The 23,487-nt window shown below is 44.5% G+C and overlaps 1 protein-coding gene across 1 annotated transcript; it reads left to right on the forward strand.

The window, feature by feature from the left end:
- Window positions 1-1,420: 1,420 nt before the first annotated feature.
- LOC140204524 (regulator of cell cycle RGCC-like) lies at window positions 1,421-22,726 on the forward strand. The gene is made up of 5 exons (XM_072271236.1): window positions 1,421-1,482; window positions 4,794-4,958; window positions 13,172-13,252; window positions 20,163-20,225; window positions 22,033-22,726. The coding sequence occupies exons 1-5, from the start codon at window positions 1,455-1,457 to the stop codon at window positions 22,041-22,043; spliced, it is 348 nt and encodes a 115-aa protein (XP_072127337.1). The 5' UTR covers window positions 1,421-1,454; the 3' UTR covers window positions 22,044-22,726.
- Window positions 22,727-23,487: the final 761 nt, after the last annotated feature.

Here is a 23,487-nt window from a genome sequence, read left to right on the forward strand (position 1 = left end):
TCACCACTCCCCCACATTCTCTCCACCTCTTCCTGTTAACTCCACCCTCCAACATCCTCACCCTCCTGCTCTTGCCCCCATTCCCCACCCGCCCTCTCTCCCCCACCTCTTCCACCCTCTCGCTCTAACTCCCACACCTCTCTTCCTCTCCCCAACCTCTCCCTCCCTCTCTCCCTCCCCCACCTCTTCCATCCACCTCTCCCTCCCTCCCCAACACTCCTTCCTTCCCTCCCACCCCCACCCCTACCACTCCCCCTTCCCCTCACTCCCACCCCCACTTCTCCTCCCTCTACCCCTCCTTCCCCAACCTCTCCTCCCCACTCCCCCACCCTCCCCCCGCCACCTCCTCTCCCCCCACATCTCAACCGCCCACCTCTCTCCCCACTTCTCCCCCTCCCCTACACATCACGTACCCCCACACACCTCTCCTCTCCCACCACCCCTCCCCACCACTCCTCTCCCCCTCCCCACCCTACCCCTCCTCTACCCCCCACCTTTCCACTCTTCTCCATACCTCCCCTCCCCGACACCTCTCCTATACTCCCTCCTCTCCCCAACACCCCTCTCCCCACCTCATTTCTCCCCTTCCCCACCTCCCCTCTCCCCTTCTCCCCCTCCTCTGCTCTCCCCCTCCTCTACCCCTCACCTCCCCTCTCCCCCTCCTCTCCCCCACCTCCCCTCTACAATAACTCTCCTCCCCCTCCCCTCCCCTCCCCCCACACCTCTCCTCTCCCCTCCCCTCCCCCACACCTCTCCTCTCCCCATCTCTCCTCCCACCTCTCCCCACCTCCTCTAGCCCCTCACCTCTTCCACTTCTCTCCCTCACCTCTCCGTCCCTCCCCTCCCCCCACCTCTCCCCCCTCTCCTCCCCCCCCCACCTCTCCCAACGCCAGCTATCCAGCATTTTTTACTTTCATTTCAGATTTCTAGCAATTTCTGATTTCTGTATTTCTGCGTTACCCCATTGGAAACGAGTGGAACTGATTAATTGTTCGTGGGGATTTGTTGTCCAGGTTCAGTCAGAGTCTATTTGCCCTCGAATGATTCTCTAGAGTCTCGTTTCTTTACTCACACAAACGAGGAACAGCCCTTCAAACCGCCTCCCAGCAACCCTGATCTCACCCCGGTCTGATCACCGGATAATTTACCAACAAGTACATTTTTGGACTGTGGGAGAAAACCCCCGCAATCACGGGGAGATCACTTTACACATTTCGGCAGAGTATAAGATATCCCATGACGAGTGGAGATTTTCCTCCGTGACATTTCCTTCTATGACAACACATTGGTTTCTGCCTCCTCCCTGATTCTTTAGACCGATTGGCTGGAGGGTAGACAATGCAACATAGTTCGGGCCTGTGGTTGGTCGTATGGAGCTTCGGGGCGGGAATATGAGAAACATTTAAATTAGCGATCTGCAGAGACGGCGTGAGAAGTAAGCGGGCTTTGGCATCATGAGTTCACCCGACGCAGGCAAATCCGGTAAGAAAATAAATCTACATACTGGTACAGGGTTAATCTGAGACTGGCGGAGGTAGGGATTTGACATTGAGTCTGGCACTGGGACTCGAAGAGCTTCCTTAGTTCTGGGTCTGGGGACTGGGATTGATTGAGGCTGTCTTTAGAACAGGGTGTCTCTGATAAACTCCTACTGTAATTAAAATTGACCCTTGGATGATACTGCCTGAGACTGACTGTCAGGGTTTGGTACCAAGTCTGGCTGAGTCTAGCATAAGGATGGGGCGAGGATGGTTCTGGTACCGGGGCCGGCACTGAGTCAGCCTGGTTCCGACCTTACACAATGAATTATCGGAGACACTCCTCGCTTTACCTGGGCTCCAGCCCGGAATGGGTGGTACCTGAGTTCCAATGTCGGGACGGACATGGAATACTGAAAGTTTAGGTATAGGAAGAGTTAACCCAAAATGTGAGCTTCTGCTCTCCCTCTCAAAATTCCACACCCGGACGTGTTCAGATCGCCAACAACCATTTGTAATAAACTTCTAACAATATTTATCCGATTGGCTGGCCCCTTCTGCCCAACCGCAGTACTAACCTACTGTTCTCCGTCCTGTCCTCATCCCCCTGTAAGATGCTTTATTAATTTCCAGGTGTGGACGCCACGCGAAGCTCAAATCTTGCTCTTCGCAGCGAGCAGTTAAAGCTTGCAGTGCAAATTTACAGAGTAGATTGGGCTCCTCCACAAATTCTGATGTTTTTATTTGTTTCCTAATAGTCTGGCGGTTTTGTTTCCATGGTCTCGACCGAGAGATTAACCAGCCCCAATTCAATAAATCTGTCAATGTTGGGAGTGGCCGGCATTTGTTTCTGCTGTAGTCAAAATCCGCCAGCCAGTTAGGTATGTAGAGCCAGTGGTAGGAAGATGATTTGGAGAGAAGGTGGTTATCCTACTGACTCTGAGATCCAGCGCAAGCGACATGCTCTATCTGCAACCAGGTGCGTTGTTTGCCTCGCCCTGTGGTGCACAATGAAAGTTTATCTGCTAGCTGAACCACAAGGTTCCTGCAGCCGCCCTTTCGCACCCACGACCGTTATGCCAGTTAAGAATGCAGGCAGAAGACACTTCGACCTGAAACTTTATCTTTTCGATTTCATTCCATCGATAAGATGTTCCAGTATCTTCTGTTTTGTTTTTTATTTTAAATGCACTATGAAGGCCGCCAGCCTCTGTGGGCATTCTCCTGTTTATGATACTCCTAGCACACCTAATTCCTACTGCGCAGTAAGTGACCCAGATTAGAATCATGAAATCATTGAATTATATAGCACAGGTACAAACCCTTTTCTCCCCTCTTTATCCATGTGATCCATAATGGCTACCTATGCTAATATCATTTCCCTTCAATGGCGACCCTTCTATGTCTTTTCAAAGTACGTACTGTCCAAATTCCCTTTAAACGTCGTTATTTTATCTGTCTCTGTAATCTCGGGTAGTTTAAATTGCAATAATCTGTGCCAAAATTCTTGGTGATAAATGCCCCTAAAACTTTGTGCTCTATCCACGGGGCTTCATCAGTAAAATCTGATTGGATAATGATGTTGGGGGGGGGGGGTAGGTGATACTATTGCTCGTCACCCGCTTATTTGAGGTAAATTTTCATGCCAGCTTCATAAGAAAGGTGTTGTCCCTGAATAACTCTGTATCTCGGAGCTGTAACTCTGACCGCAACACTCCCAGAGCAGAAGATTATGTGCTCAATCGCATAACAGCAACCACTAAACTATGATTCAGAACTGACTGACTGTGCTATTTCTGAGCCAGGGCTAATGTATTATATTTTTACCTAACTCTCCATTATAGCTACATAAGAGGAAACTACTTGGTCAATTGCATCCCCTGTACCCATGCCGTATATTCTCCATCGCACATACCCGTCAACTGTCGTTTGACCCTTTTTGCTATTAACCTGCACCAAGGGGTAATTTACAATAGAGCACACCAGGTCCAAATTAAACCTGGAACACTAAGCCGTGAGGCAGTAGCTCTGCTCTACCATCATTTGGCCCTACTTATCCCAGAGTGGGATGATGATCCACATTGGTGTAGCAATTATTATGCAATTCAGTGCTTTGCCTTGCTCTTCTGTTTCAGAGGTCAATTAAGAGTCACCACTTATGGGTCTGGTATCATAGTAGGACTAGGTTGGGTAAAGATGGTGGATTTTCTTGCCTGAAAAAAAAACTAGTAATCCAGGCCAATTGCCAATTTAATGGGTTTTTGTTAAAATTGTTTCAAATTATTTTTCCAGGATATTAACAGAATTTAAATTCCAGGACTGCCAATGTATTGGAAATGGATTTTTAGTCTAGGCTTCTAAATTACTAGTCTGGTAATTCAACCGATGCTATTGTTGTACCCACCCTGGAGTAAAGCACAAAACCTACCGCGTGTCTGCACTTTGCCTGTGTTCAACCCATATCCTTCCAAACCTTTCCAATCTATGTTCCTGTCCTGATACCTTTCAAACATTATAATTAATTGTACCTCAGGGTGGAGATGTGCCTCTACCAAAGGAGGTGGAAAGCACTTCTTCCCTTGGCTAGCACTGCAGATCAATCTTGGGCAAGGTGTGGCACCCATGTTTACCACCCCCACCCCTGATCAAGGTCACATGAAGCCATGGGAACAGGTGGTGGATGGTTGTATGATTACAAGTTCTGGTTATGCAGCCAGTGACGCCAGGCAAACAGTGTCTGAAGAGTATTGATAATGACTGGGGTCACCTTTCTCGTAAAGATGCTGCCCAGAAGAAGGCAATGGCAAACCACTTCTGGAGAAAAATTTGGCAAGAACAATCATGGTCATGGAAAGACCATGATTGCCTATGTCATATGACACAGAACATAACTAAAGGACTGTACCTGCCTCTAGTCCCATCTGGCAGCATATTTCATCTAGTCCAGCCCTGTGCTTGTGGCTGGGGGTGGGGGGTGCAGATGGAGGAGGAAATGGCACTTGGGTCCCTTGAGGTTTTTCCTTACACTTTTAACCTATGCCCTCTAATCTTAGCCTCTGCTTCCATCCTATCCACACTGCTCATGATTTTCAAACCTTTATATTGTCACTCTTTAATGTCCTTCACTCCAGAGGAAATGATCCAAACCTATTCAGTCTCTCTTTATAACTAAACTCTACCATCCCCGTGACAGTAAAAGCCTCGTGAATCTTTTCTGCATCCTTTCCAGCTTAATGTGGTTATATTTTTATGGTACAATTACTGTACTTAAACAAGTTGCTTAGCAAATTGTGATTTCTTTGTAACTACTTTCAGTGTGGGACGAGGTGGAATTCGACGCTGTTCTCAATGAGTTCAATGTGATCATTGATGATCTCTCTTGCTCTGCAAAAGCTGGTGCTCGGTATGAGGAGCACTTGAATCAAATGAAAAGGATGTGTGCCACTAGTACTGCGGATAGCGGAATTGATGACCCAGAAAGTGAGTAATGCATTTTGTGGGATGACTAACCATGTGGTTGTCTCATCTGAGGGGAGTGGTGATGAATTTATAATCATATTCTACTTGTACAGTTCAGATAGTTTCGTTCTAAATTCTGAACTAGCCAAATGACAAATTTGCTGTTTCAGTCTGTGCGTATACTAGACGTTGTCTACAGTGCGCTGCAGTTATTGCTACCTTGATATCAATGCACAAGTAGTCTTTGGTTTGCAAGGAGGGCATAGAGAAGTTCAAATTATCAGAAAATTCTTGCTCTATGTGATTTGTTACTGAGATGGCTGCAATTAATTTTTATTGCTCATATCAGTAAAACTGTGGGTGGGGCAATGAAGATAACAGAAAGTCTGCTAACGGAGAATAGAGTAGGAAGGAATGTATTTGAGCTGTGAGTGCTGATTTGTTGGGCTGTGACTAAAAAGAGGAAATGTGTAGCTGCTGAAAATCCGAGCAACACACACACACACACACACACACACACACACACACAAAATGTTTGAGGAACTCGGGTCAGGCAGCATCTATGGGAGGAAAATAAAATACAGTCGAAGTTTCAGGGTGGACTGGTCTGGAGGTCGGGGGAGGAAGCTGAGGAGTAGATTTGAAAATTGGGGGAAGGGGAGAGAGAAACACCAGGTGATAGGTGAAACTTGGAGGGGGAGGGATGAAGCAAAGAGCTGGAAAATTGATTGGTGAGAGAGACAGAAGGCCATGGAAAGAAGAAAAGGTGGGGGAGGGGGAAGAAACACCAGAGGGGGGCAATGGTCAGGCAAGGAGATAACTTGAGAGAGGGACAAGGGGATGGGAAATGGTGAAGAGGGGGAGGGAGGTATTACTGTAAGTTTCAGAAATCAATGTTCAGGCCATCAATTTGAAGGCCACCCAAACAGAATATAAGGTGTTGTTCCTCCAACCTAAGTGTGGCCTCCTCAACAGTGGAGGAGGCTGTGCATGAACATATGGGAAGTGGAATTAAAATGGGTGACTATTGCGAGATCCCATTTGCTCTGGCAGGCAGAGCATAGATGTTCGGTGAAGTGGAATCCCAATCTACGCTGGGTCTCACTGATGTACAAGAGGCCACACTGGGAGCACCAAACACAGTAGATGACCCTGACAGACTCAGAGGTGAAGTGTCAGCTCACCTGGAAGGACTGTTTGGGGGCCTGAATGGTAGTGAGGGAGGAGGTGCAGGGGCAAGTGTAGCACTTGTTCTGCTTGCAAGGTTAAATTCCAGGAGGGAGATTAGTGGGGAGGGACAAATGGACAAGGGAGTCACATAGGGAGCAATTCCTGGGGGGGGGAAATTGGGGGGCAGGGTGGGAGAGATGTGTTTGGTGGTGGGATCCTGTTGGCAATGGCAGAATTTCCGGAGAAATATGTGCTGGACACAGAGACTGGTGGGGTGGTAGGTGACGACAAGAGGAACCCTATTCCTGGTAGTGTGGTGGGAGGATGGGGTAAGAGCAGACATGTGTGAAATAGAAGAGATGCGGTTGAGGGCACCATTGATGATGGAGGAAGGAAAGAAAGCCCCTTTCTTTGAAAAAGGACTTCTCCTTCATTCTAGATTGAAAAGTCTCGTCCTGAGAGCAGGTGCGGTGGACACGGAGGAATTGAGAGAAGGGGATAGCGTTTTTACAAATAGCAGTGTGGGATGAGGTATAGTCCAGGTAGCTGTGAAAGTCCATTGGTTTAAAAAAGACATCGGTAGATAAGCTGTCTCCAAAGATAGAGACAGTGAGATCGAGAAAGGGGAGGGACATGTCAGAAATAAACCTGGTGAATTTGAGGGCAGGGTGGAAGTTGGAGGCAAAGTGGATGAAATCGATGAGTTCACCACAGGTGCAGGAAGTAGCACCAATGCAGATGTCAATGTAGTGTAGGAAAAGTACAGGACAGTCGCCAGTGTAGAGATCGATTTCTCAAACTTCCAGTAATGCCTCCCCACCCCCTCCCTTCACTATTTCCCTCCCTCTTGTCCCTCACTCATGTTATCTCCTTACCAACCCATCATCTCCCTCTGGTGCTCCTCTCCCACCTCCCTTTTTTTTCCCCCTTCTCCTATGGCCTTCTGTCTCTTTCACCAATCAACTTCCCAGCTCTTTGCTTCATCCCTCACCCTCCATTTTATCTAGCAACTGACATTTCTCTGTCCCCTTCTTCTCCCCCCCCCCCCCCACCCCACATCTGAAATCTCCTCTTCAGTTTTTTATTCTCCAGTCCTACCAAAGGGTTTCGGCCTGAAACATTGACTTTTTTTTTCCATAGATGCTGGCCTGCTGGAGTTCCTCCAGCATTTTGTGTGTGTTGTTGGGCGGTGTCTAGTTCCATTTAGAGGTGGGCTTTAGAGACATTTATTTGGGGTTGCGGGGTCCAGTCATCAATGCTCTGATATGATGGTGGTGGGTGTTTGTTACCTTGAATCGCAGGAAAAACTCTTGCAAGAGTTCTGCTAAATCGTCTGGTCACTCACCTAGAGCTGAGCCTGCTGCCAGAGTCACAGTGTGGCTCTCACAAAGGTTGTGGGACTATTGACATGATTTTTGCCACACGCCAACTTCAGGAGAAGTGTCAGGAGCAGAATTGTGAACTCTACAAAACTTTTGTTGACCTCATGAATGCCTTCGCCACTGTCTGCTGACAAGGCCAGTGGAGGATCATGTCAAAGTTCGGCTGCCCCACCAAATTCATTAGATGGTACGCCAGTTCCATGATGACACGATGGCCAGAGTGCTGGACAGTGGAGAATCCTCTGAGGCATTCCCAGTCACCAATGGCGTCAATCAGGGCTGTGTGATCGCACCCACACTGTTCAGCATGATGTTTACTGCCATGCTGAATGATGCCTCCTAGGACAGTGATGCTGGAATCGGCCTCAAGTACAGAGTGGATGGGAAGCTCTTCAACCTGAGGAGATTTCAAGCTATTACCAAAGTAAAGGAGACTGTTCTGAGAGACTTCCTCCTTGCTGATGACTGTGCCCTGTATGTTCGTTCAGAACAAGCAATGCAAGTCAATATGGACAAATCCTCCATGGCTTGTGACAACTTTGGGCTCACCATCAATGTCAGAAAGACCGAAGTTGTGCACCAGCCTGCTCCTCATGCACCGTACACAGAACCCAAAATCACAATCAAAGGACAGAAACTGCAGGCAGTGCACCAGTTTACTGACCCTCTCCAGAGCAGTGACTATTGATACAGAAGTTAACTGCAGAATAGCAAGGCAAGTTCTGCTTTCGGTAGGCTGTGCTCCACTATATGGGAGCATCAAGGAATCTGCTCAGCAACAAAACTGGAGGTCTACAGAGCTGTGGTACTCACTACACTCCTGTATGCCTGTGAAACGTAGACTGAATATCAAAGGCATGCAAGACAGCTCAACCATTTCCACATGACTTGTCTTTACAGAATATTAGGCATCAGATGGCAAGACAAAGTACCAGACACTGAATTTCTCTCCAGAGCAAGTCTACCATCAGTCCACACACTGCTGATGAAAGCACAGACCTGGTGAGCAGGTTATGTCATCCGCATGCTGGGTGAGTGCATACCCAAGCAGCCCTTTTGCTTTGGAGAACTCTCTGCTGGAAGACACTCGCATGGAGGGCAGAAGAATCGTTACAGAGACACACTAAAGGCCTCCCTGCAGTCGCTTGACATAGACACGACCTTCTGGGGAAATGCTGGCACAAAACCGCCCTACCTGATGCAGCCTCATCCACAAGGGCTGTCAAGCTTACGAAGCAAGGTGCACTGCAGAAGCCCAACACAAGCACAAGCTATGCAAGTCCAGAGCCACCAGCGCAATAACTGCAGTGCCTACAAGTCTGCCCAACGTGTGCCAGGACATTCCGTGCCCGAATTGGCCTGACCAGTCATCTTTGGACACATCTCATCCAGTCTCAAAGTGACTAATGGTGTCGAGGTCTTCATCGATGACGATGGATGAACCTTCCGAAACCAAGGGGAATGCTGGGCCCCTGTGGAAAGCTGTTAACAGTGAGCCATGATGAGGCTGAGCTGAAGCTACACATGAGCTAGACTTGATTTTTTTAAAAAAAAAGTAAAAACACTGGTTTTCTTTCCTAAAGGCTGCTGGTAATGCAGTTGTGTTTTTACTTAAAACGGTTTCTTTTCCATGTCAATGTAAATATGTTGTGCGATCTGGAGTGAAGTATCAGCCATTATCTCAGAGTGGTAGAGCAGTTATGTGGGGTTGACTGACTTGTATATGCTTCTACTTTTGTTCCTACATTATTTTAAACATCATTTTACCAATTATAACCAAACGTGCCTTCTCTACAGTGTGTGGAACGAGAATGAATTTAGTGTACCAGCAAACATTTATATTATTGTAAGATTAACTCTTAATTAGAAGCCACCAGTACAAATTACATCATCTTGTTTAAAACAGTAACTTGTACTGAGCAGGTTTGTAATTTTCAGTTGTGTTGGGTTTCACTGTTGGAATTGACTTCCATTAACCAAATTCAAACGTTGTGGATGTAAACTATTTTGTATAAAGAGCAACTCTGGTGTACAGATATTTATCACCTGTTACAAAGTACTTGAGTTTATACTATTGTTATTAAGGGTTAGCCATTCAGGACTGCGAAGAATAGAAAGCTTTCTCACACAGGGCGGTTAAATCATTGGAATGTTCTCCTATGGAGACTTAATTATTGGCAAGTCTGAAACTGACAGAAAGGTGTTTTGAAAATGTAGTGATTGGTGGTGAAGTGCTGGTCAAATAGATGACCAGCAACTGAATAGTAAATCTGGATCAGGGGTTATATTCCTCACTTTTCTTTCAATTTCTCCTAATGACCACATTCGGGAACATAATAAGAACACTGCGATGTTCAGGATAACATTGAGAATCACTGCATACTCTGCACATGGACACTCTCTATGGATGGTTAATGATGAGGAACATTGCTCTATGCTGATAACATAGTCCAAATCTTTCTATTGTTATACTCACTGACAAAGGTCTTCCAAACTTCCACAGGCAAATATTGGCCATTCCTTTTAATTTGCTTCATCTGTTCTAAATTTGTTTTAAGACTTTTAAACTGGGAAACATTTCATCCTTATTTATAGTAACGGGAAAACCAAATACAAACAAGTGGAAGTCTATTGTAATTCTAAAGGACATGGTGCAATTTGTTCTTTCAGATAGACATTCACATAAATCCCATGTGTACACTGTACTGGAATTTGATTAACTGTTATAATTTAAGCTTCCATTTGTTTCAGTATTAATCTAAACAAGTCTCAATCACCTTTTGTAGAAAAATTGTTCTCTGAGTAGCGTTTGCCTAATGACTTACATGGTTCTCAAATTTGGTGAGCATGAGCTAAATTTGTAGGTTGTGTCGTAGGCTGTTCAGTATATAATATTAAAGACAATTTCCCACAGCTGGATATAAAAGATTCCATTAACCAATTGCCTCTACTATTCTGACCAATATTTATCCCTCAAACATCTTTTTAACAAAGATTACTTACTTAGTAATAAAATTAGTAGTGCAACTTTGATTCTGTTTCTTACAAAATACAAGTGATTATAGTTTGTAAAAACCACCTCCCCACCCCCCTCGCATTTTTGGTTTTTGGGCATTCACATAGGATCAAATTCTGGCTTTCATTCCCATTCTGAGAGTTGTTGAGGACCTGCAGATCTTGCCTTGGGTTGGGTATGAGGTGTATTTGTAGACTGGGAGATGGTGTTCCATGTACCTGTTATTTTCATGCTTCTGTGTGCTCCTGATGCGACCGTCTTCCTGTATGCTCCTTCCTCATTTTGAGCCAGGGATTTTCACAGATCACTAGGAATGTTATAGTTTTCAGAGGCCTTGAGAAAGTTTGAGAGGAGCACCGGGGTGCAGTTGGTAGACATGCTGCCTCAGTGCCAGAGACCTAGGTTCAATTCTGAGCTCTGATGTTTGAGTTTGCATGTTCTGACATCCTTTTCCTTTTCATCCCTCTTTTCTGACATCCCAAAGGCATATGGGTCAATAGATTAATTGACACCAATTAACCTTGTGTGTTGGAGAGTGGTAGAATGAAGAAAGACTAGAAGTAATATAGGGTTAGTGTAGATGTGCTGTGTTGACTCAATGAATTGATAAGCTTGTTTCTGTGTAAGCTCTCTAACATTCTTTGTCTGCTTGGTAATCTGTTTAAATTCTCCATTGGCTGTAAAGTATATTAGACAGCCTGATGTGGATGAAAGGTGATGTGTAAGCACAACACCTTTTTCCTAGAATAACTTTGACAATGTTGGAATGAGTTATGATGGGGACAATATAACCCTTGCTATTATCAGTTGTGGATTGGATTGTTTCCCACCTCCAATCGCCCTCGCTCGGAGGGTGAGCAAAGGATTCTGATCCCAGTGATATTGGGGATGACAGTGGAAGGGTACAAGGATGCAATTTTAATCTAGCCCATCCAATGGGAAACTAATAGTAGATTCATTACCATTATTGCGACTAACAGTTTTACTGTTAACGTCACTACAATTAAAACTACAGTCCACCTAATTTCATTGATCTGCTCCTCAGTAAGTGAAGTTAAATGTACTCAAGTTTGCATGACATTCTATTTATAAATTTCCACAGTTGACTCTATCAACAATACTGCTCATTGAGTCTTTACTTGGACTCTGCTTGAGATGATGGTTTAATTCTGCTTTACTGAACTCACTTTAAATAAAGCTGCAAAGAGAACTGAGCAGTCTTTAACTTTACAGTTGGGTTTAAAAACTTGCACTAAGCTTTGTTTCATCCAAAGTTAACTAAAATATTATTGCAGTTTAATTTCTTTCCTTTCCCCTTTCGTAGAAGGGGAAAACCATATTAAGCTTTCACATGCCTTCAGTGTATTCCCAGCAATATCACTTCATTAATGTGGTTACCGTTTGTACTTGAGAATGAATCATATTCACTTTCTGTATGTATGGGGGAAAACACCATTACATGCTGCTTTCCACAGCTCCTGATGAATAGTTGAAGAAGCTCTGTGAGCACCTGTCTCCTAAGTACAAGAGTGAGTTGCCTCCACTATAGTTCTATGTTAACTACTACAGAAGCCACAGGCTAAAGTGGGACTCTACAACAGCTGGGGCAGGAAGCTCTTAATGGATTGGATGGTGGTGCCCTCCTTTGGCCAGTTTCTACATGCTCTCGGAGTTTTGGTGCAATTCTGTTTTACGTGATTGTGAGCCACAGATTCCTATAAATCAACATAGAATGATAGGGAGGCTTCAGAACATGCTCAAACTTTTTTTCTTTTCTCCCTTTTTCCCATCTCCGATCCCACCCGACCCCCCCCCACCCCACCACCCCTCAGACCCCATGATCCTACTGGTAGACTCTTCCTGTATCTGACCTAGGATTGTGAGTTGTATGGGGCCTAATAATGTGTCACCACCCATTAACGTTGCCTGGGTGTAATAGAAACTTGGTGCTGGGGGGTGTTTTCCTGGAATAGTTCTTTATCCTGCCAGAGGATTTGGAGATTTTGTACAGACAGCATTGCTGGTGTCTTTGTTTTGTAGGTAATCCAAGTTTCTGGCATTTTCAAAATGGCAGTTATCACTGCTGCCCACCACACTGAGGCCTTGGTCAACAAACAATTCGCTTGAGGAATTCAGCAGGTCAAGCTGCATCTATGGAGGAAAAGGGATGATTTAACATATTAGGTTGAGACTCTACATCTGTGTCTCATGCCTCCTTCTCACTTCCATATCAGTTGCCTCTCTTCTGATTTAAATCCTGAGGCAGGGTCGCAACCTGAAATATTGACTATCCCTTTGCATTTCTCCATGCATATGTGCTGCTTGACCCACTAATTTCCTCCAGCACTTTCTCTTTGCTCCACTTGCAGTCTCTTGAGTCTCCATCCACTTTTTGCTGTTCTTAGAGCCAACAAACACAATGACCATTTTGGGTACAGTGGGTTGCACTTGAGAATTGCTGATTAAACCGGGGAAAGCAACGTGGTTGTGGTGCAAGTTGGAGAACAATCAGGTGACTCTAATAACTGTCCTCATTCAGGATCATGTATCCTTGCTGTGACTGGCCCTCTAAGGCAAGTGGAAACCTCTGTGGATATGTTATCTGAAATGGGCCTGATGCTTTGGAGGCAGTCAAATAAACATCTTCCCTTTTTTTCAATTGGCAGGCACGGGGTCATCTGCTAGCAGCAGCTTAAACTGCAGTGTCGAGAAGCTGAACTCCATTGATGCAACAACAACAACCAAAGGTAGGGTCCAGGTAGCGTGCAGTATTATCTGCTCTAGCTGCCTTTTATCTGGGGCCATGGGAGCCCAGATGTCAATTGTGTAGTTCATGGAAGCCCTTGAGATTCACTAAAGGTGCAGGATTTGGTAGCTCTTTTCTGTTTGTTTACATGGATATCCATGGGAAAGTGCAGAGAGGAGCAGGAAGAGTTGTAGAACATTGCATAGAGCAAGCACTGGCCTTCTTGCTCATGTTGGTGCTGACTATGATGTCAATTTAAACTAATCTCATTTGCCTTCCCATTTCATGTCTTTCTAATTGCCTCAAAGGTTTGTTGTATCTGTTTCCATTACCTCATGTTCCAGGCACCTACCATTTTTTGTTTATTTAAACGAAATCTTCCCTCTCAAATGTCTCTTTAAATTTTCCCCATATCTCCTTAAAGTTGTGTGTTGTATTTGACATATCCACCCGGGGTGGGGGGGGTGTGGAAACACTACCTGCCCTTTCTATGCCTCTCACAATTTTATACCTCCTATCCGATCACTCTTCATTCTCCACTCCAGGCAGAATAGAAACATAGAAACATAGAAAATAGGTGCAGGAGTAGGCCATTCGGCCCTTCAAGCCTGCACCGCCATTTATTATGATCATGGCTGATCATCCAACTCAGAACCCCGCCCCAGCCTTCCCACCATACCTCCCGACCCCCGTAGCCACAAGGGCCATATCTAATTCCCTCATAAGTATCGCCAATGAACTGGCCTCAACTGCTGCCTGTGGCAGAGAATTCCACAGATTCACCACTCTCTGTGTGAAGAAGTTTTTCCTAATCTCGGTCCTAAAAGGCTTCCCCTCTATCCTCAAACTGTGGCCCCTCGTTCTGGACTTCCCCAACATCGGGAACAATCTTCCTGCATCTAGCCTGTCCAATCCCTTTAGGATCCTATACGTTTCAATCAGATCCCTCCTCAATCTTCTAAATTCCAACGAGTACAAGCCCACTCACCCAACCTATCCAAGTCACCCTGCATCCTCTTAGCATCCTCCTCACAGCTAACAGTGCCACCCAGCTTCGTGTCATCCGCAAACTTGCTGCATTTAATTCCCTCATCCAAGTCATTAATATATATTGTAAACAACTGGGGTCCCAGCACTAAGCCTTGCGGTACCCCACTAGTCACCGCCTGCCATTCTGAAAAGGTCCTGTTTATTCCCACTCTTTGCTTCCTGTCTGCTAACCAATTCTCCACCCACACCAATACCTTACCCCCAATACCATGTGCTTTAAGTTTGCACACTAATCTCCTGTGTGGGACCTTGTCAAAAGCCTTCTGAAAATCCAAATATACCACATCCACAGGTTCTCCCCTATCCACTCTACTAGTTACATCCTCAAAAAATTCTGAGATTTGTCAGACATGATTTTCCTTTCACAAATCCATGCTGACTTTGTCCGATCATTTCACCGCTTTCCAAATGTGCTGTTATCACATCCTTGATAACTGACTCCAGCAGTTTCCCCACCACCGACATTAGGCTAACCGGTCTATAATTCCCCGGTTTCTCTCTCCCTCCTTTTTTAAAAAGTGGAGTTACATTAGCCACCCTCCAATCCTCAGGAACTAGTCCAGAATCTAATGAGTTTTGAAAAATTATCACTAATGCATCCACTATTTCTTGGGCTACTTCGTTAAGCACTCTGGGATGCAGACCATCTGGCCCTGGGGATTTATCTGCCTTCAATCCCTTCAATTTACCTAACACCACTTCCCTACTAACATGTATTTCGCTCAGTTCCTCCATCTCACTGGACCCTCTGTCCCCTACTATTTCTGGAAGATTATTCATGTCCTCCTTAGTGAAGACAGAACCAAAGTAATTATTCAATTGGTCTGCCATGTCCTTGCTCCCCATAATCAATTCACCTGTTTCTGTCTGCAGGGGACCTACATTTGTCTTTACCAGTCTTTTCCTTTTTACATATCTATAAAAGCTTTTACAGTCAGTTTTTATGTTCCCTGCCAGTTTTCTCTCATAATCTTTTTTTCCCCTTCCTAATTAAGCCCTTTGTCCTCCTCTGCTGAACTCTGAATTTCTCCCAGTCCTCAGGTGAGCCACTTTCTCTGGCTAATTTGTATGCTTCTTCTTTGGAATTGATACTATCCCTAATTTCTCTTGTCAACCACGGGTGCACTACCTTCCTTGATTTATTCTTTTGCCAAACTGGGATGAACAATTGTTGTAGTTCATCCATGCAACCTTTAAGTGCTTGCCATTGCATATCCACCGTCAATCCTTTAAGTGTCATTTGCCAGTCTATCTTAGCTAATTCACGTCTCATACCTTCAAAGTTACCCCTTTTTAAGTTCAGAACCTTTGTTTCTGAATTAACTCTGTCACTCTCCATCTTAATGAAGAATTCCACCATATTATGGTCACTCTTACCCAAGGGGCCTCTCACGACAAGATTGCTAATTAACCCTTCCTCATTGCTCAAAACCCAGTCCAGAATAGCCTGCTCTCTAGTTGGTTCCTCGACATGTTGGTTCAAATACCATCCCGCATACATTCCAAGAAATCCTCTTCCTCAGCACCTTTACCAATTTGGTTCACCCAATCTACATGTAGATTGAAGTCACCCATTATAACTGCTGTTCCTTTATTGCACACATTTCTAATTTCCTGTTTAATACCATCTCCGACCTCACTACTACTGTTAGGTGGCCTGTACACAACTCCCACCAGCGTCTTCTGCCCCTTTGTGTTACGCAGCTCTACCCATATCGATTCCACATCCCGGCTTATGTCCTTCCTTTCTATTGCGTTAATCTCTTCTTTAACCAGCAACGCCACCCCACCTCCCCTTCCTTCATGTCTATCCCTCCTGAATATTGAATATCCCTGAACGTTGAGCTCCCATCCCTGGTCACCCTGGAGCCATGCCTCTGTGATCCCAACTATATCATAATCATTAATAACAATCTGCACTTTCAATTCATCCACCTTATTACGAATGCTCCTTGCATTGACACACAAAGCCTTCAGGCGCTCTTTTACAACTCTCTTAGCCCTTATACAATTATGCTGAAAAGTGGCCCTTTTTAATGCTTGCCCTGGATTTGTCGGCCTGCCACTTTTACTTTTCTCCATAGTACTTTTTGCTTCTACCCTCACTTTACACCCCTCTGTCTCTCTGCACTGGTTCCCATCCCCCTTTTGTGAACAAACCTCCTCACGCCTAGCCTCTTTAATTTGATTCCCACCCCCCAACCATTAAAGTCACCTCAGTAGCCCCCGCTAATCTCCCTGCCAGGATATTGGTCCCCCTAGGATTCAAGTGTAACCCATCCTTTTTGTACAGGTCACGCCTGTGCCAAAAGAGGTCCCAATGATCCAAAAACTTGAATCCCTGCCCCCTGCTCCAATCCCTCAGCCACGCATTTATCCTCCACCTCATCGCATTCCTACTCTCACCGTCGCGTGGCACAGGCAGTAATCCCGAGATTACTACCTTTGCGGTCCTTTTTCTCAACTCCCTTCCTAGCTCCCTATATTCTCCTTTCAGGACCTCATCCCTTTTCCTACCTATGTCATTGGTACCTATATGTACCACGACCTCTGGCTCCTCACCCTCCCACTTCAGGATATCTTGGACACGATCAGAAATATCGCGGACCCTGGCACCAGGGAGGCAAACTACCATCCGGGTCTCTGGACTGCGTCCACAGAATCGCCTATCTGACCCCCTTACTATCGAGTCCCCTATCACAACTGCCCTCCTCTTCCTTGCCCTACCCTTCTGAGCTGCAGGGCCAGACTCTGTGCCAGAGGCACGGCCACTGTCGCTTCCCCTGGGTAAGCTGTCCCCTCCAACAGTACTCAAACAGGAGTACCTGTTGTTAAGGGGCACAGCCACCGGGATACTCCCTATTACCCGACTTTTCCCCTTCCCCCTCCTAACCGTGACCCACTTGTCTGCCTCCCGTGGCCCCGGCGTGACCACCTGCCTGCAACTCCTCTCTATCACCTCCTCACTCTCCCTGACCAGACGAAGGTCATCGAGCTGCAGCTCCAGTTCCGTAACGCGGTCCCTTAGGAGCTGCATCTCGATGCACTTGGCGCAGATGTAGACGTCCGGGAGGCTTGTAGACTCCAGGGCCTCCCACATCAGACACCAAGAACAGCAAACTGCCCTCACACTCATACTGCCCCTCTCCTCAAATAACAACAGAAAATGAATGCCAAACCTTCCTCGCCCGTTTCCGCCTAAGCCCGTTGAGCTGAAGCCCTTAAGCCTTCACTCTGCTCCCGGCTCACTTCGCAGCCCGCAAACTACGCTGCCCGCTCTGAGGCTCTGTTCCTTTTAAATCTGCCGCGCTGCACAGCCGGACGTCACACGCCTGCGCAGTCCTGCCTCTCAGAATGCCGTTGGAGAAAAAAAATAGCGAAAATTTCAAAAATAGTCCAAGTTTGTCCATTCCCTTCTTTGTAGCTGATGCTCTAATCCAGGCAACATCCCGAAAATCTCTTCTTCACCCTCTCCAAAACGTTCACATCCTTCCTGATCAGAATTGCACATCATAGCTAGGACAAGGATAGTGGTATAATTTTAATTGTTTAAGATGGAAATCCTGCAATGTAGATATAAACAGGTGAGCTACAACCAATGGAATAAAGATGAACATTAGGGTCATTGGAAGATGCTTGAAAAAGAGCAGAACTTGCTGAGAATGGGGAGGAAGAAAGCAGGATACCAATGTTGCCGATTGGTAAATATTCCTTGCCAAAATTGTGGTGAATGTCACAATAAATGTGGCTGTTGTATTTGTGTGGCCAAACAGTTTTGCTGTTTTTGGCTACCCACAATTAGCAGCATAGGGTAGTGGAAGTTTGGCATGGTCCATGGAAGTATTTCTCATTGAAGAATTAATGTATTCCGGACTGGTTGTTTGCAGCTTAGTCCTGGAATCTGCTAACTGTTCAAAATTTTCTTCTCCTGCTTTGCTTTTGTAACTTTGCAGAAAGTGTGGTGGAAATGGTAAATTGTTAAACATGGGCCAACAGGGCCTGTAGCTGGTGATCTTGTGCAAGCATGGGTTCTTGGTAAATCCTGCTACATTAAGGTTGCCTGAGCTTGCGAAAAATCTTTTTTTCTGACAATAGTCTCTATAAGAATAGAAACAGGCAATTTGACTCAATTATAGGTTTTCTCACAGTTGTCCATCAGGCCAGGAGGTAGACAATAAGGGCTCAGCTGATGTCTAGTGTGGGATCAGTGTCTGTGGTCAGCCATAGCTTGGTTGATGCAACTTACAACGGAAGGATTTTAAAAGTCCAACTTTATCTTGAACAGTTCTGCAGCTCTCATAACTTTATTTTTATTTTTTGTTGAACTTGGGGGTGGGGGGCTGTTAAGTAAATCAAAGACTGGATAACAAGTTCAAGAGAAAGATTTAACAATATTTTTCTATTTCAAGTCATTTTTGTACTTTCCCCAATTGTTTTGCAACCTTTTCTAGCTGTATCAATATCCAAGAATACTCTTCTCTCTTCAGCTCTACCCTTTCCCTTTGCTTCATCATTAGAAATCACAATTTCATTTGAGATTGCCTTGCAAAAACTTTTCACCTCTGCATTTCTTCTCCTGTAACCCAAGTCTGCACCAAGCACATTTGTACTATCTTCTCTTAAATCTGGGTATGTCTCACTTTTTCTTTTTCTCCATGTGGACTAGGCAACTGTGGAATACCAGCACCCATTTCTAGCTGTCCTGGAGAAGTTGACTTCTGGCCATGAACCCCTGTGATCTGTGTGGTCCTTCCACTGTACTGTGTTATGTACCCCGTAACTGGGTTACCAAACCAGCACAAATGGACCACTTAGTTGGAGTCTGGTTAACAGAAACTAATAAAGTTTTATTAAAGAAATAAGTAACACAGTACTCTAATCGTATGGATATAAATGCAAAAGGTCAGCAATGATAAAACACATGTACACAGAACTAGGGTAATAGGAATCAAACAAGCTCTATTGCAGTCTAGGGGTAAAATGATCAGTCTCAAGTGACGCAGAGTTCAGTTCAGCTTAGTACAGTTCGCAGTAATCGCTGTTGTGCCGTTGGGGAGAGAGATAGATATGCAAATCTGATTCAGACAGACCTTTGAGATTCTTTGCAGTTAGCTTTTGGGCGAACCCTTTTAATGTCTTCTGTGGTCACCGACTGTGACCCCTCCGCTCCGGATACGACCGTTCTTCCGCAGTGAACCCAGCACCCAGGCAAGGGCGGGCACACACACCAGGTTCTCGCTGATCATACCCTTTCACCCTGTGCATCTATGGTCGGTTCCCGCGATCAAACCTCCAAACTCCACCAACTTGTGGGGGCACACCACTCTTCCAGGGGCTCGTTATCTGTGATTGCGTGGTGTGTCGTGCCTTAGCGAACCTGTTCTTTTTTATCCCCCTGCTGGGGTATCGCCTGTCCATCAAACTTCAAACAGTTCAGGTTCAAAGCAACTGGTCTGTCAATATTCTGAAATGTGTCTCTTTCTCGTTAATCTCTCTCTTCTCTCGTTAGCATTTTGAATGTTTCTCCATTGTCTCTCTTATCTCTCTCCTCAGCATCAATCTTCTGATAACTTAGAATGTCATCACAACTGTCAGTAAATATTTTAAAGTTGGGATGTACTTGGTTGTCCTCTGGTCAAATACTTGGTCTAAATAGCAGGAAAAAGGTCACTGATTTCTGTAACTTTCTGCTAAGGAAGCTTTAATACACTTCTGCAGTGCGGCTATCATGTGCGTGTCCTTCTGCAGTACACCCTATCTGAATTGCATTTAAAAAAAAACATTTGATATTAACAAAGTAGTATGTTCCTTTTGTCTTTTCTCATTTACAATTTGTTGATTAATTTGTTTCTTTTCTAAAGCTAAACTTGGAGACACAAAAGAACTGGAGGATTTGATTGCTGACCTGGATCAGACATTAGCAGGTACACAATAATTTTAAAATATATTAGGAAAACTCCAAGAATCGGTAATCTCTACTGCCAGTTGCTTTGCCTCCTTGAGATGTTCTTGAACTGAGCTCTGCTGCGATGATTGAATTGAGAAGTTGTCTCTTTCTGTTGGCATTAGTTTGCCCCAGTGGTTCTTATCTGGTGATCTGTCCTCGCACCCCATAGATAAGTTGCTTGAAAAGACACTAGCTATGCCTCAGATGAGGATCAAATTTAAAGGCCATTCCTATTGTCCCAGAAACTTTGAGAATCTCCCTCTACCACACTGGGTCCTGTTGCTTCTTCTCACCCATTTGTTTCCTTTGGTCCCTTGGAAATTTGCTGGATTCACTGGAAATTTTAATATACTGTATAACAAAGTGTCGAGACTCTTAAATGGAATAACATCTGAAATTCAGCAAGTCCAGCACCACCAAAGTCCTGAATGCCAGATTAATGGCATTAAGCTATCCCAATGGAGAAACCCATCTTATTCACTAATGTTCTTGCAGAAGCAGAAGTCTGCCTTCCTTTCAATCTTTGGCCCAGGCATAACAACAGACTCATTGCTGGGCTTGAAAGTCCAACATTCAGCAGAAATGAGGGGTGGGTAGTAAACACTGGCCTAGCCAGTGCTATTGATATCCTCACTACAGAGCAAGTTTTTAAATATACTGGGTGACCAAAGGGCATTCCAGCCACTGGTGCACATTTCAGTGTGCACTCACTGTTGTAATGCAGGATATGCATCTGTTAATGTTGAATCGCAGTGAAGTTGTAATTATTGCACAAATTTCAGGGAGATGAAAAATGATCAAGAAGCCTGGGAGAAATCCCTTGCTCACTTGAGTATTGCCATTGTACACAGGGGACCGATGTGAATTGAATGGTGTTGCCAATAGCACAATATCCTTTCAGTCAGGTACTGGAGTGGTCACTGGGGTGATCATATTTAAAGAAGCATTGAGAAATTCCATGTTCTCACTAATATTTACAGTATCTTTCAATTGAATCACCTGCCATACTGGTTGTACAATATTGTTATTTCAGCAGGAACAGCAATTGCTGTAAGTAAATTGGTTGTAATGTTTCCTATGTTACAACAAGAATTACATTTTTACAATACCAGCTTGGCATTTGGGATACTTGAGCTATGAAAGGAGCTGTGTAGGAATGTAGCCCACTACAGTCTGGTAGTTTAATAACTGAAATGTTGAGACTGAGTGGCAATTTATCTATTTTTATGCACAAGAGATTCTGTAGCTGCAGGAAACCTTAAACAAAACACACAATCAGCAGAGTCCTGATGAAGGGTCTCAGCCTGAAACATCAACTGCTTACTCCCTTCCATAGATGCCCCTGATCTGCTGAGTTCCCACAGTATTTAGTGTGTGTTAATCCGTTTTCCCTCAATTTCCACTGATCAGGATTGTGAAGCATAAGGTTTGTAACCGAGCAATCATTCACTAGTTTGGTTTACAATCCCCTGTATTCTAAAATATATTCACTTAAATACTATTTTAAAAATGGTGATCTTAAATTTGATAAATTATAATCCATCACCCACAATCTCAAGATTAAACTGAAAGATTAGGTGGAAAAATTTAACTTAGTTTCAACACAATGGATTCTGCCTTATTGTTTGTGAACAAGGACAGGGGACATTTTCAGAGAGGAAGTATGATATAACTTTTTTTCCAAACCATTTTAGTTGGTAATTTGCACTTCAGTGTACAAATAGGAGTTGACTCTGTTACCCTCCCCATTTTTAAATTTTTGTGTGCTTTTATTTCTCTTGCAGAGATGATGTAGCCATTGCTGAGATGCACCATTGGCCTTGCGCAAGAAAACATGAGAAGATTGTATCGGACCAGATGCAGCCTCAGTGAAGCTTGGCACAAAGTACTTCAACATTTGCTTGCAAAACCGAAACGTGTATGAGTGAAACTGTTTATCGGAAGCTGCAGAATTGTGCAGACGAGCAACCTGCACAGGAAGGAAGCGTCTTTTAAAAGCTGTCATACTGTAATCAAAGTCAATTCTGCTGTTGCAAACCACCTTTGTTTAATGTTGAAAGTAATGTCAAAGTTTGCACTTGTGAAACTTAAACACATTTATCCATATCTCAAAACTTCTAACCTGCAAACTTGTACATTTTGTAAAATATATTTATTTACTTGAAATTAATGAACTACCAGAACTCAATGTTTACTTTCTGACTTAATTATTTCACTTGTAGCCCTGTATGTGAGTAGTGTAAAAAGGCACAAAGGATCAGAATGTAGGAATTGGAAATCTGAAACAATAAATACAAAACGCTGGATACTTGATGAGTCAGTTAATGGTTCAGGTTGAAAAGCCTTCAACAGATCTGAGATAGAGACAAAACTGGTTAGAGACACAAGAATAATGCTAGAATCTGAAGCCAACAGCGAGTTGCTGGAAAAACTTACAGAGCAGCCAGCTTCAGTAGAGATTTTTTTTAAAAAACAAAATAAACTTGATTCAAACTCAAGCAACACAACAAGGTATGCAAAGGCTTTACTTTCACAGACAATGCATTCAGTAATGTTCATATGCATCTTTAAAATTAATTAGCACAGTTGCCATTAAGCTGGCCCTCTGGAGTGATATGCTAATACAATACTTAAAGAGCTTCCACATCCCCACAATGCTTCCCTGTCCAGTGGCAGAAGCACCCTAGACTGTGGTCCTTCCTCACTGAGCTCTTTTGTTGGCTGTAGCACGTTTCAGTTTGTCCCTCAGCATGTACTCCTGCAACCTGCAATGTGTCATCAGCAGCAAAAACCTGTCCAAAAACTTGGGAGACCAACAAATTTCAGCAGACCAAAGGGCATCTTTCACAGAGTTGATCATCTTCCAGCAGCTCTTGGTGACCATCTGTGTGTATCCTGGGAATAGCCCATATATCTGTGTCCTCTGTTACACAGCTGCTCCAAATGAACCATGTCAAGGACCCGTACACCTTTCTCCACACCCTCTTCACAAACCCACAGTCCACAAAGAGGTGAGTCACCACCTCATTACAAGTCAGTCATCCAGTGAAACAGGATTGGTGCTTAAGGGTGAGAACTAACCATGAGGCATTCTGACAGATACTTTGAACAGTCTGCTCATGGATTCACCCCACGGTGTCCATTGAGTTCTTCTGCTATATCTGCAGGATATTTGATGCTCACCACTGCCTCAGGGAATTGTGGTCAAACATGTCTGTCTGAAAGAACTTTCCAACAAA

This window comes from Mobula birostris, chromosome 10 (assembly GCF_030028105.1).
Source record: "Mobula birostris isolate sMobBir1 chromosome 10, sMobBir1.hap1, whole genome shotgun sequence".
NCBI classification, from domain to species: Eukaryota; Metazoa; Chordata; class Chondrichthyes; order Myliobatiformes; family Myliobatidae; genus Mobula; species Mobula birostris.

Excerpts from the sequence above, each read along its gene's own strand:
- LOC140204524 (XM_072271236.1), top strand. The coding sequence starts at position 1,455 with ATGAGTTCACCCGACGCAGGCAAATCCG. Across the intron at positions 1,483-4,793 it reads ACCCGACGCAGGCAAATCCG|TGTGGGACGAGGTGGAATTC; the intron begins GTAAGAAAATAA and ends AACTACTTTCAG. Across the intron at positions 4,959-13,171 it reads CGGAATTGATGACCCAGAAA|GCACGGGGTCATCTGCTAGC; the intron begins GTGAGTAATGCA and ends TTCAATTGGCAG.